At 40.4% G+C, this 12,711-nt stretch overlaps 1 protein-coding gene and 1 long non-coding RNA gene across 6 annotated transcripts in view; one reads left to right on the forward strand and one right to left on the reverse strand.

Annotated features, from left to right (window-relative positions):
* STX11 (syntaxin 11) overlaps positions 1-9,967 on the forward strand; it is a 75,255-nt gene extending 65,288 nt beyond the window's left edge. For 4 of the 5 annotated variants that reach the window (XM_077486402.1, XM_077486398.1, XM_077486400.1 and 1 more), the window contains exon 2: positions 8,646-9,967. In XM_077486402.1, coding sequence (XP_077342528.1) covers positions 8,651-9,508 — 858 coding nt within the window. In that variant the 5' untranslated portion in view covers positions 8,646-8,650 and the 3' untranslated portion in view covers positions 9,509-9,967. Of the gene's footprint in view, positions 1-1,152; positions 1,330-8,645 lie in introns of those variants that run through there. The other variant, XM_077486399.1, reaches the window with a different exon arrangement.
* The window catches only part of LOC143987575 (uncharacterized), a 45,076-nt gene that overhangs the window by 15,543 nt on the left and 16,822 nt on the right, over positions 1-12,711 (reverse strand). The window lies entirely within an intron of this gene.

A 12,711-nucleotide genomic window follows, 5' to 3' on the forward strand; every position in this document is an offset into this window, starting at 1 on the left:
CGATTACCTGACTCCATCCAAATAAATAGGCTCTCCCTGCAGGTCAAGGGACCCATGAAAATCCCCGCCCATTGGCTGAGACAACACCCCATCCATTCCTAATCTGTCCTTGCAATGCCCTTGTCTTATCTAATGCCACCAGATACCCGGCCATCTAGTGACGGATGAGCAAAGTGCAGCAATTCCAGAATTGGGGTGAAATCAATTGACCTCCTATCAATTAGCCAAGGCAACTATCACTTGGCAAATACATTTTGATAGCAACCTTGCCTAAAAACCAGGGTGCTACATTACTATACTTGGATGTTCTTCAAAAGAAATCTGTCGGAGAACACACATGATCCAGGGTTGTCCTCGTCAGCCTTGCATCAATACTGAGAAATATCATGTGCTTATCAGGTAGCCCAGTACCTGTTGTTATATATGTGTCTGTTCCAGGTTAATTACTCGTCAGCCGCAAAGGGAGGATATGGATGAGAGCATGAAACCTTCAAATATATTGGCATCGCCCTTATTCCTGCTTCAAAAATTTAGGCAGAACCAAACCTTTCTATCATTTGCAGCAGAGAAAGATGCCATTTTGGCTTCAATTTAAATGTGGTGTTTCCATGGTGCTGCACGTGGTAATTTGAAGGTTAGAAAGTTCAGTTGAGAGCTAACATAACTTTCACAGTTGCTAGCGTACTCCTAACCAGAGGCCAGCCTTGAATGCAATTGTTTTGAAAAATGATTAAATCAGTGGGTTTAGTTTTGCTTTAATTTTGCTATAAATTCATAGTGTATGTAGATGTGCTTTTTAGAGTATCTAAATTGCAAAACAAAGGATTTTAAAGGAAGCTCATTATCTGCCAAGAAAGTCTTGATGTCAAGCAACTGTACTATTTTACACAAATAAAATAAGCCATTTCTTGTGCCAGCTCTGCAGCTTTTCATGTGCCACTGTCAGGAACGCTTCTGCATTGCTATGTAATTGTGCTCAACGGTTATCTTGAAGAAAGGGAAAAAAAAGGGTCATTTTTTTATTTATTTTTTATCTTTCTAAACATCCTCTTTCCCATTTTGGTAACTTGAGTCATTTGGTAACTTCTTTAAATTGAGAAGTTACACATACAGCTGTCCCTATAAGCCAGCCCATTAACGTGTGGTCACAGCCTAGCAGCGTTTATTTTTTTTTAGAGAAATCGATGGGCAGTTCAGTTTCCTTTCTCTGTAACAGTTCTCCAAAAGCGTGATGTTACATTAAATGTTTGTTTAATCTGGTGTATGGAGGTAATTTTAGGAAGGAGAGCAAAATGGAGGAATTGGCAAGTGACGAGAAGCAGTGTACAGGTTGGTGTCGCATTATTTCCTTTATTTATTTTACTGGAAATATCGTTCAGTATGAATTACATTTTTGCCTCCTCTGGTGCATCACTTCACAACTCTACAGTATATATTGTGCACTGTGGTTGCTTCCATGCTAGGAGTATAGTTTTGGAGGACCCAATGGCATAAAAGGCAGAATATATTTAGCATGCTGAAAATAACTGCCAGTTGCTGTTTGTATTTGCTAAATGTAAGTTAATGTTTAAATATTTAGTGTGTGTGTGTGTGTGTGTGTGTGTGTGTATGTATGTGTGTGTGTGTGTATGTATGTGTGTATATATATATATATATATATATATATAATACTATTATAATGGTAAATTTTTAGCCTCCGACTTTTGTTATCCTTAACTGCTCTGATACTGTAGTGGGCAGGTTTCTCACTGATGGAATATTTACATACCATTTAACTAAAAAGTTTGTTCTAAACCCTTTTTGTGCCATCTACTATACATGTCACATCCTTGTTGTGTCACCGAAACACTGATCATCCCAGGAATCATTAAACCTAGATTCTCCATCCTAAGAATCATTACACAAAGCAAGGAACTGGAAGTGAAGATGGATTTTGGTGCAGCCAATATGCATTATTTTCAAAGTTTCAGGACACACCAATGAGCAAAGAAAACAAAATTGGGAAAAGTTGTATTTTTGCACCGCTTAGCATGCTTGTAGTGCGGTGCAACTCATTGCCACACTCGATAGGTTAAACAAAATCTTTTTTGGTTCCCGCTGTGGGGAAAAAAAAGAAGCTTAATGAAGCGCATTGCATTAAAAGATAATCCTGCAGTAACTAAAAAAGAAATGCAGTGTTGTAAATTACATATGCCAGCGTGTGTTGGTGCAACTGTTGTGGTCTGAACCAGGCTGTGTATATTAGGCTAAAGCTCTACAGCAACCTTTCTAAACTAGGGTTCCTACAGAGGTTCCTGGGGTCTCATTCAGCTTCTGCCTCTCAGATAATTTCCCACTGACCCTAGACCTTTTTAGCGATCTGTAAACGGGGTTTTTTCCCACTGACCACAAATGTATGCAGCATTCTTTCCACTGACCATCATACTAATAATCAGAGGACTGTAGATATTGTAATAACTAGCAGGCATTTCTTGAGACCGGAAAGTTATTGCAAAGGTTCCTCCATGTTAAAGGTTCCTCCCTTATGAAGCTCTCACTGTAGAGGCCAATATATTCTGCCACAATTTATAAGAAGGATGAAGATGTTCTTCATTGAAGCTTGTATTACAGTAAGGACAGTCATTTAAACAGACAATGGAAGATGTGTGCATAGGACAATACTTTCTATTTTCTACTTTTTTTGTTCCCTTGGTTGTCGAGCTGAATATATTCATAGTTTCCTGTTGTGTTACATTTGTATACAATTGGTCTGCTCTAAAAGTGTTTTGTTGGTACAGGTATATAGATGATGTTTTTTGCATGTGAACAAGCAAATGATCCTGTTCCAAGAATCAATGTGCTAAAGGTTTATTTCCCTATAAGGCTAGCATCACATAGTGGCTATCACTTTTTTTGGGGGGGGGGGGGTTGTGTGGCAGGCGTAATAGTTAGGCTGTCGTGGTCTTTGAGAGGAGCTTCCCAGTCTGGGGAGTGAACTCGGGCTTGGGTGCCGAAGGGACCCCTCTTATTGACACACGGAGGGATCCTGACCAGGTGACATGGGAGCAAGGAGAGGACCAGCAAGAGGACACTGCCGGGTAAATTTCAATGGAGAAAAGCAGCCACGTAGGCTGGTGTGTGATAAAGTCAGAGGACTGAGAGGCATGCCTGAAGGGACTGGGTGTAAGCAGTCTGGGATGGATGCAGAGTCAGTCTGGGAGGACTGTGGAGAAGTAGCCAGGAGGGCTAGAGAAAGCTGCAGCCAGGCGGGTTGGCAGTGCCTGAAGAGGTGGTACAGGGAGCAGTAGCCACAAGAGAAGGACAGTTAGCACCAAAGACCTCTCGATTTTTTGCTACACTAAAAGCGACCCCGCTGTCCCTTCTTGCAAAGGGCAGTTGCAAGGATCTGACTGAGTTAGTGTTGGATCAGAACCAAAGTGCTAGCTGGTCCTGGGAATTGTGGTTCTACAAGCAAGTGCGTTCTGGAGGTATAAGAAAGGAGTGTGTATATACCAGATGTATATAGGTTGAGTCCCTGAAGAGTTCTGCTGATCAAGTGGGCCATCTGTATTAACCTTCCCCATCCAAGTTCAAATCCCCCTAATAAAAAAAGCTGCAAGGACTGCTTCTTGACTCTAGAGTGTATGTAAAATTCATGTGTCCGGCTGTGCAGGGTGGGAGATAACTAACATTCACCAGCGTCTTCTATGGTGTAGCGCTACATAAAAAAAAAAAATCTAGAGGAGAAGACTGAGGGGGTTAAAAGTAATAGGAAGAAAAAAAGGGTGGAGAGAGAAAATGGCAGCAAAGGGAAAAAATAATGTGGCACCCAGAGGAAAATACAAAAGGAGGGCGATTGATTCCATTTCAGCTTGCTACGAGGAGGTCTTACAATCCCTAGGAGGCTAAAGACCTTCCAGGAGAACCTAATTTGTTTAAATTGGTCATAAGTGCCCAGTTCATGTGCATTGATAGCCTCCATACACTCAATATGGTCCATCTGAGAAACTTATTCCAAAATAGCTGAAGCTTGTGTCAATTTCCAGTGGTGCAGGATAATCCCCCGAGCCCCTGTTAAAAAATACATATGTCTTTCTTAATACATTTGTGAGTACCAGAGATAACAGAGAGCAGTAAAATTCAGGGAGAGTTTGGTATAATCGCATCAGTGAATTTTGCGTACACCTTCAAGATTGAGGTCTAGAACCTATGAACAAGAGCAAGCCCACCAGAGATGGGTCAGGGTGCCCTGACTCTGCTGACAACACCAGCAAAGATCAGTCACAGATGGATAGAGACAATGAAGAAGGGACAGGCTCCTGTACCACCTAGATAGTAAATTGAAGCTTGTCTCATGGACCTTACTGGCTAAGGATAAGTAGTAAGTATGAAGGATTTATCCCAGTCTTCCAGTGGGATCAAAACCCCAAGTTCTGTTGCCCAGCAGTCTGTATAATTAAAATGAGTGCAGCACACAAGGATGCTATATATCACTGAGCATATATGATCAGGCATAGAGTTTTGAAGGAGCAGTCGAGTCCCAAACCAATAGCTCCTTATAAGGTAAGGAGCAGAAAACCACTAACTATATTTCGACCAATGAGAAATGGACATAGATCCAATAGGGATGAAAGAGAGAGTGGGTACTATCCCATTGCATGGAATATGAACCAGACGGTGGGACTTGGACTTATGGCAGGTCGGAAATGTTGGGTGGGACAGAGTTGGTGAAAACTTTAGGTTCTGAAAAAGGGGGGTCATAGGCCCCACAAGAGACAAGTAGAACCTGTCCATGTATCTATCCAAAGGTAAAGGAGTTAGAATTAAGCCCCTCTTAAGGCAGGTTAGATCCATGGACATGCTCTGCGATTGCATTGGGCAATGGCCTGCTCTATAAAGATGCACTGCTTGGCAGAGCCACCATGGAACCAGTTGACCACTCTGGTCAAATCTGCAGTGAAATGAGGCAAAGAAAGTGTCTCTGCAAAATTGTTTTGCAGAGCCCAGTTTTAGACTTCCCCAGATAAAAATAGTAAATGCCTTTTGTAGAGACTCGAAGAATAAACATGGGATATAGATCTTTTGAGGGGTTACAAACCTCCTTATACTCTATCCAACATGAAAAAATGAGGTTTGCCTGTAAACCGGTCTTTATCTCAAAGTCATTAAACCACTTTACAAAGGCCCCTTTAATGCCAGAATTCCGATTTAGGTCCACCTGTCAGTTTTTTTCCAGCAGGTCTGTTTGGAAGGTTCATGGAGCCCTATGGAGATGTAAACAAACTTGTGTCCATTTACACCCACCTACCTCCGGGGTCCATCCAGGTCTGAAAAAGAAAAACAGAAAAGGACTGTGTCCTTTTATGTTTTTGTGGGCCAGACTGCAGATAGCCTGATGTAAACGGACTGCTGAGTCCATTTACAACCAGCCACCCATAGAGCTGACAGGGGACCACCTGTGTCTGCCAGAAACTGCATGAACACAGATGTGACCTCCATCCCATTCGGCTCTGACCAGCAGGAGATCTGCTCACAGATCCCTTGCTCATTGGAGCAGAATCCACTGCGAGTGAAAAGGGGCCTAGTAGTCGGGCACCTAAACATGAATGAATGTGCATTTTAGATGTCTTGCCAAACACCCCATAATTTGGCTCTCTCATTGCTCCCTCAGTGGGACTGTCAGCTTCATAAAATGGTAGTAATATGAAGGAATCCGAATGAGGGATCCGGTTAAGTTCCTGTAGTGCAATCGGGAAAATATTTAGACATGCTTGTTAACAATAATAACCATTTAAAGAAAAACTTGAATAAAGTACTCAAATAAAGAAAAAAAAACTGTTTTAAAGCTTCCATACAGCCATCCATTTACCAAAGGCACACTCTTAATTTTTTTTTTTAATGGTTTCTATGTTCCTTTTTTTCACATGATATCAATACACCCAATGACTCCTGCTTTAAAATTAGTGGTGGAAGTAGTTGCATCCTGCTGATAGTTCAGTATGTGAACACTGTCATGCTTCTAGTGGTTAGTAAATTTAAACATGGGAATGTAGACAGTACACAGAATCCAGGGAGTGAAATAGGATGGAAATGATCTTGGTAGGGAAGTAGACGTGGAACTTTATTGGTTTATATGTCAAAACAACAGACTGGGTAAAGCATATGGTTCCCTTTTTATTCACACCATCCCTACCAGCAAATACTTTACTTCTGTTTAGTCCCCTGTTCCTCTGTTTTGCTGTGAACAATAAGGCGAAAAAGCCATGTGTAACCTAAAGTCAGATTTCTACCTTACACTAGCTGACCCGGGGTCTCTCCATTCACATATTACAATTCTAGGGCTTTGTAATTAGCAAATGGGGTGAGTCACATGCTCCTCTATACCCTAAAAGGTTTTCTTAATTTCAGCTGGGAAAAGGTAAGTATTTGCAACTGGTAAGAGGGATATTAAACAAACCTGCAAGCACCAGCACTGTCGTATATATCAAAAAAGTAGCTGTATATATGTATATATCTTGCTTTTACCATAACCTACCACCAATGAACAACCAAAAATAAATTCTTTCTCCTGACAATCACAGTGATGCCACTAATATGTGTTAGTTTTTTGTTTTTATCCGTAGTAGGACCCAAAAACTCTACTGTGCATTTGCAACAAATGTTGCTGACACTACAGAAATAATAATAATACATTTTATTTATAGTGCCCGTTTCATCAAAAGATCTCAAAGTGCTACAGGTTAAAAAGAAAAAAGAAAAATGAGCAGTTTATACAATGAAACGAACATCTAAACAGGGCAAAAAGCTTTGCTAAAAAGAAATGTCTTAAGACCTTTTAAAAACAGTCAGTAGATTGAGGAGCCCTCAAAGTGTCAGGCAGGGCATTCAACAGACCCGGGACAGCTGCGTAAAAGGCCCTGTCTCCCATTGTCCTGAGTCTAGTTCTGGGTATATGAAGAAGGTTTGAGTGAATGGAATGGAGGGGACATGTTTAATGGTTTGAGAAGTTCTTTGAGGTGGGGGGGGGGGGGGGTGGCATGTCCATGGATACATTGGTGTATGAGGAGAGAAACCTTGTACTCACTTCACTGGCTTCCTGTCTCCACCAGGATTGAGTGAAGAATGGGGGTAATGTGCTCATGTTTCCGCACTCTCATCAGCATTCTTGCTGCAGAGTTTTGGATGTACTGAAGCCTCTGCAGACTCTTTCTAGGGATCCCAATAAGAAGTGTGTTACAGTAGTCAGGTCTGGAGGAGACAAAAGCATGAACCAGCTTTTCGGCATCTGAGAGGGAGAGACTGGGACGGAGTTTAGAGATGTTACGGAGGGGTAGAAAGAGGTCTTGCATAGGTGATTTATATGGGCTTCAAAAGTGAGTTGGGAGTCCATTTTTACACCAAGATTTGTGATACGAAATTGAAAAAAAAAAGTTGCTTACCTAAAATACATTGACCCTAATTCTAACTGAAACGGTGACAAGTCTGAGGAAATGGTGAAGGTTTGAGGGATAAAACATATCAGGAGAGGGTTATAGTAGAACTAAAGGCATTTTTCTTTTTCTTTTTGGATGGAGTAGAGTTTTTTTCTTTTTGATCTGTGTAATATTGAGGAGATTTCCCTTTTACTTCTGTCACATAACCAAAACTGGAAATAAGTGGAAATCCCCCCTATATGAGGGAATTGCTGGTTGTCACCAGAACGTGTGACCCTAAGACCCCTTTCACACCAGGGCGTTTTTCAGGCGCTATAGCGTTAGAAATAGCGCCTGCAATCCGCCCTACAAAAGCTGCACCATTGTCTGTAGTGTGAAATCCCTCGGGCTTTCACACTACAGCGGTGCACTGGCAGGACGTCAGGGAAAAGTCCTGCCAGCAGCTTCTTTAAAGCAGTGAAGGAGCGGTGTCTTTACCGTTGCTCCCCATACGCTATTGTGGCGTATTGCCGGCGGTTTTAACCCTTTCTCGGCCGCTAGCGGGGGTAAAAGCGCCCCGCTAGCGGCCGAAATGCGCCGCAAATCCGGCGGTAAAAAGGCCGCTAAAAATAGCAGCGTTTTACCGCCCACGCTATGGGCGGTGTGGTGTGAAAGGGGTCTAATGGAAAATGTTCCCTCTATTACCTGTCTGGTGACAACCCAAAATGTGGGTATTTTTCACTTTCACTATTGGTTACTGTAAACCGGACAAATAGAGAGGGTGAATCTCCCTAATGGAGGCATAAACGGCAATAAAAGCTTAAACTTTAAAAAAAGCCTTAATTTATACTTTAATGTGCATATTTAGTAAACTGTGGATAACAAAAGTAAGGTAATTGCCTTTTGCGTTATTTTAGAATAGAAAAATGTAATCGCCAATCAAAATTCTTTCTGTGTATGTGTCTCTTCTATCTCTATCTATGTGTGAGGCTTATGTTGTGGTTGGTGAACACAGAACATTTTGAAGTGTGGTGTTTTCCTGCCAAGGCATTGGTTCAGTTTCACACAATGGTAGATGCCAGAATCAAAATCAAACCATACTAAAGAGTTTTTGTTGAAAATAAAACAATGTAGTCATCAATGGCAGGTTTTTGAGTTGACTGTAATTGTTAGGCAACTATCTGTATCTATCCATTTATTTACAATTTACCACACTTTTTGCTTATATTTTATTTTTTTTTGCTTCTTTTGTAGTAACCATGAAGGACCGTCTGAGTGAGCTGCTTGAGTATTCAAGACTTCATAGTCAATATGTTCAAAATGGTGAAGAAGATCTTTCTCAAGAACTTGCTATGTTTGAAACAGACCATTCTTTAGAAGTCCTCTACAATGATATACAGGTCATTCGGACAGAGAACCACTTACTAAAAGTTGATGTAAAACGTCTGGGGAAGCAAACCACGCGTTTTCTCACTTCAATGCGTCGCCTTAGTAGTATCAAAAGAGATTCAAACAGTATTGCTAAAGACATTAAGCTACGAGGAGAAGGCATTCACAGAAAGCTTCAAAGCCTCAAAAACCTTAGTGAAGATGCTCAAACCGTACATGGGGAAAATTCTGTTATTGCACGTGTGTCTAAAGCACAGTATATTACTCTTACAAGAGCCTTCCAGAAAGCCATGGTTGAATACAATGAAGCTGAAATGGTTCAGAGAGAAAACTGCAAGATCCGCATACAACGCCAGCTAGAAATCATGGGCAAAGATGTATCTGGAAACCAGATAGAAGACATGATAGAACAAGGAAAATGGGACGTCTTCTCTGAAAATCTTCTTTCTGATGTTAAAGTTGCTCGTTCAGCCCTTAATGAAATTGAAACCCGGCACAAAGAATTGCTAAAGCTGGAGACTCGTATAAGAGAGGTCCATGACCTCTTCTTACAGATGGCCTTGTTGGTTGAGGAGCAGGCTGAGACTCTGAATGTCATTGAGTTAAACGTGGAAAATGTTAAAGATTACGTTAGTGTTGCCAAAGCTCAGATCAAACAAGCTGTGGAATATAAAAAGAAGAATCCATGCCGTCAATGTTTCTGTTGTTGCTTTCCTTGCTGTAACTAAGCTAAAATAATCCAAATGACAGTGTTAAAAGACTGGTTTTTGCAAGGAATAAAAAAATGTTCAAATGTTTATGGACCTCATTTAAAAACAACAGAATGGATGGAACAGAATCACCAAATATTTTTATAGGGGATCTCCATTGGTCACCAAATGTGTGAAATATTTACCGTAGTTGAAGATGTGGTGTTAATCATCTTCTAAACACATAAGATATAGAAAAGGTGAAAACTGCATGTTTCTAAGGTGGTAGGGGCCGTAAGGGTTCCAGCTATTTTAAATGTAATTGAAACTAGGGTATACTTCAGTATTTAGTGAAACATTAGCATAAACAGGCATGCATTAATAACTGCAAATGGTTTTAAAGTATATTTTTATGTTATATGTAAGAAAAAGACATTAGTAAATGGCTTAGTGTTATGTCCTTTGTGATAATGTTGTATTATTAAAAGTGTAAAATGATCTTATATGTTCTAATTTGTTAAGAAGAAAAGATAGTTTAGGCTTGCATAGTTTTGGTAAATGTACAATACGAAAAAAAATTTGCCCATGGGACTTTGACAGAGTGGTGTTGATTAACAAGTGCAAGAAGGTTATATAAAGTACAAATTTTATTAAGATTTAACGAAAAAATTAAAAAAAACACATATTTACATTTCCACACGAGTAGGAAACAGAATAAAATCCAATTATTCACCAATGTACATTCTGTACACCAGTTTATTTAACCACTTAAGCCCCGAACTATTTGGCTGCCTAAAGACCATAGGACTTTTTACAGTTTGGCACTGCGCTGCTTTAACTGGTAACTGCGCAGTCATGCAATGCTGTACCCAAACTAAATGTGCGTCCTTTTGTTAACACAAAGAGAGCTTTCTGTTGATGGTATTTGATTGCCTCAGCAATTTTTTTTTTTTTTGCGATATAAACGTAAATATTTGGGGGCAAAAATGATATTTTCTATTTTTTGTTATAAGAAAAATCCAATAAACTCAACTTTAGTCATACATTTAGGCCAAAATGTATTCAGCCACGTCTTTGGTTAAAAAAAAGTCAATAAGTGTATATTTATTGCTTTGCGCAAAAGTTATAGCATCTACAACCTAGGTTACATTTTCTGAAATTTTACATAGCTTTTAATTTATGATTGCCTATCTCATTTCTTGAGGTGCTAAAATGGCAGGGCAGTGCAACCCATTTTATGCACAACATTTAGAAGCTTATGTCACACATCACCCACTGTTCTAACCACTTGAAGACAAAGCCCTTTCTGACACTTTGTTTACATGAAAAACATTTTTTGCAAGATAATTACTTTGAACCCCAACCACTAATATAAATATATATATATAATTTATTTTGTATTTTTTTTAAAGTAAAGGCCAGATTAAAATGGTGGGTATTTAATTTTTTTTTTCACACAGTACTTGCGCAGCGGTTTTTCAAATGCATTTTTTGGGGAAATAACACACATTTTAATGCACTAAAACACACTATATTGTCCAAATTTTTGATTTAAAAAGATGATCTTAGGCTGAGTACATGGATACCAAACACGACATGCTTTAAAATTGCACACAAACATGCAGCGGCCACAAACTACATGCATTTTTTAAATCCTTTACAGGTTACCACTTTTAATTTGCAGAAGAGTTGTACTGCTAAAATTACTGCCCTCGATCTGACCTTTGCGGTGATACCTCACATGCATGGTGCAATTGCTGTTTACATATGACGCCCGACTGACGCTTGCGTTTGCACAAGAGCAGGGGGGGACAGGGGTGCTTCTTTTTTTTAATTTTAACTGTTCCTTTCATAAATTATATATATTTTTTATTGTTATCTCAGGGAATGTTAATATCCCCTATGATAGCAAATAGGGAGTGACAGGTACTCCCTTTTTTTTTTTTTTTTTTAAACAATTGTCTGTAAGACCCTAGATCTCTCCTCTGCCCTCAAAGCATCTGACCATACCAAGATCAGTGTGATAAAATACTTTCCAAATTTCCCAATGGTGCGGTTTACAACCGGGCATCCGGCGAAATCGGAAGTCATGAAATTATTATTATTCAGGATTTATATAGCGCCAACAGTTTGCGCAGCTCTTTACAAAATGAGGGCAGACAGTACACTTACAATACAAATCAATACAGGAGGGATCAGAGGGCCCTGCTCGTTAGAGCTTACAATCTAGAAGGGAGGGTCAAGTTGATGGAGAAAATGAAAATACAAATAGGTGTGGGTGGGGTAGGCTTCTCTGAAGAGAAGTGTTTTCAGGGATCGTCTAAAAGCTAATAAAGTAGGAGATAGGTGGACAGATTGGGGTAGGGCATTCCATAGGATTGGAGAGGCTTTGGAAAAGTCCTGGAGACGAGTATGGGAGGAGGTGATAAGGGAGCTAGAGAGCAGGAGGTCTTGAGAGGAACGAAGAGAACGAGTAGGTTGGTATTTAGAGACTAAGCTAGTGATGTAGCTGGGGGCAGAGTTGGGGATGGCTTTGTACGTAGTTGTTAGTATTTTGAATTTAATTCTTTGGCTGAGCGGAAGCCAGTGGAGGGATTGACGGAGAGGAGTAGCAGACACAGAGCGATTGGTAAGGTGGATGAGTCTGGCAGCGGCATTCATGATGGATTGAAGAGGTGATAGACTATGTAGAGGTAAGCCAAAGAGAAGGGAGTTGCAGTAGTCGAGGCGGGAGATGACCAGCGAGTGAATTAAGAGCTTTGTTGTGTCATTGGTTAGAAAGGGGCGTATATTGGAGATGTTGCGGAGGTTGAGGCGGCAGGATTTGGACAGTGATTGGATGTGTTGCTTGAAGGAGAGTTCAGAGTCCAGGACTACACCTAGAACCTTGGCATGAGGGGATGGGCTTATGGTTGTGCCATCGATTTTTTGACAGCGAGATCAGGGGAAGGGGCATATGGGGGAGGAAAAATTATAAGTTCGGTTTTGGATAGATTGAGTTTGAGGAAGTGGTGTGACATCCAGACTGATATATCCGATAGTAAATTAAAATAGTGAGCTGAGGGGTAGAGAAATAGATTTGGGTGTCGTCAGCATAGAGGTGGTATTGGAAGCCATGGGAGGCTATCAGTTGACCCAGGGAGGAGGTATAGATTGAAAATAGGAGTGGTCCAAAAACAGAACCTTGGGGGACCCCAACAGAGAAAGGAAGAGGAGAGGAGGAAGTAGAGTTGTAAGAAACG

Source organism: Lithobates pipiens, unplaced genomic scaffold, assembly GCF_037356315.1.
Source record: "Lithobates pipiens isolate NorthernLeopardFrog02 unplaced genomic scaffold, aLitPip1_a1.2 Scaffold_18, whole genome shotgun sequence".
Classification (NCBI taxonomy): domain Eukaryota; kingdom Metazoa; phylum Chordata; class Amphibia; order Anura; family Ranidae; genus Lithobates; species Lithobates pipiens.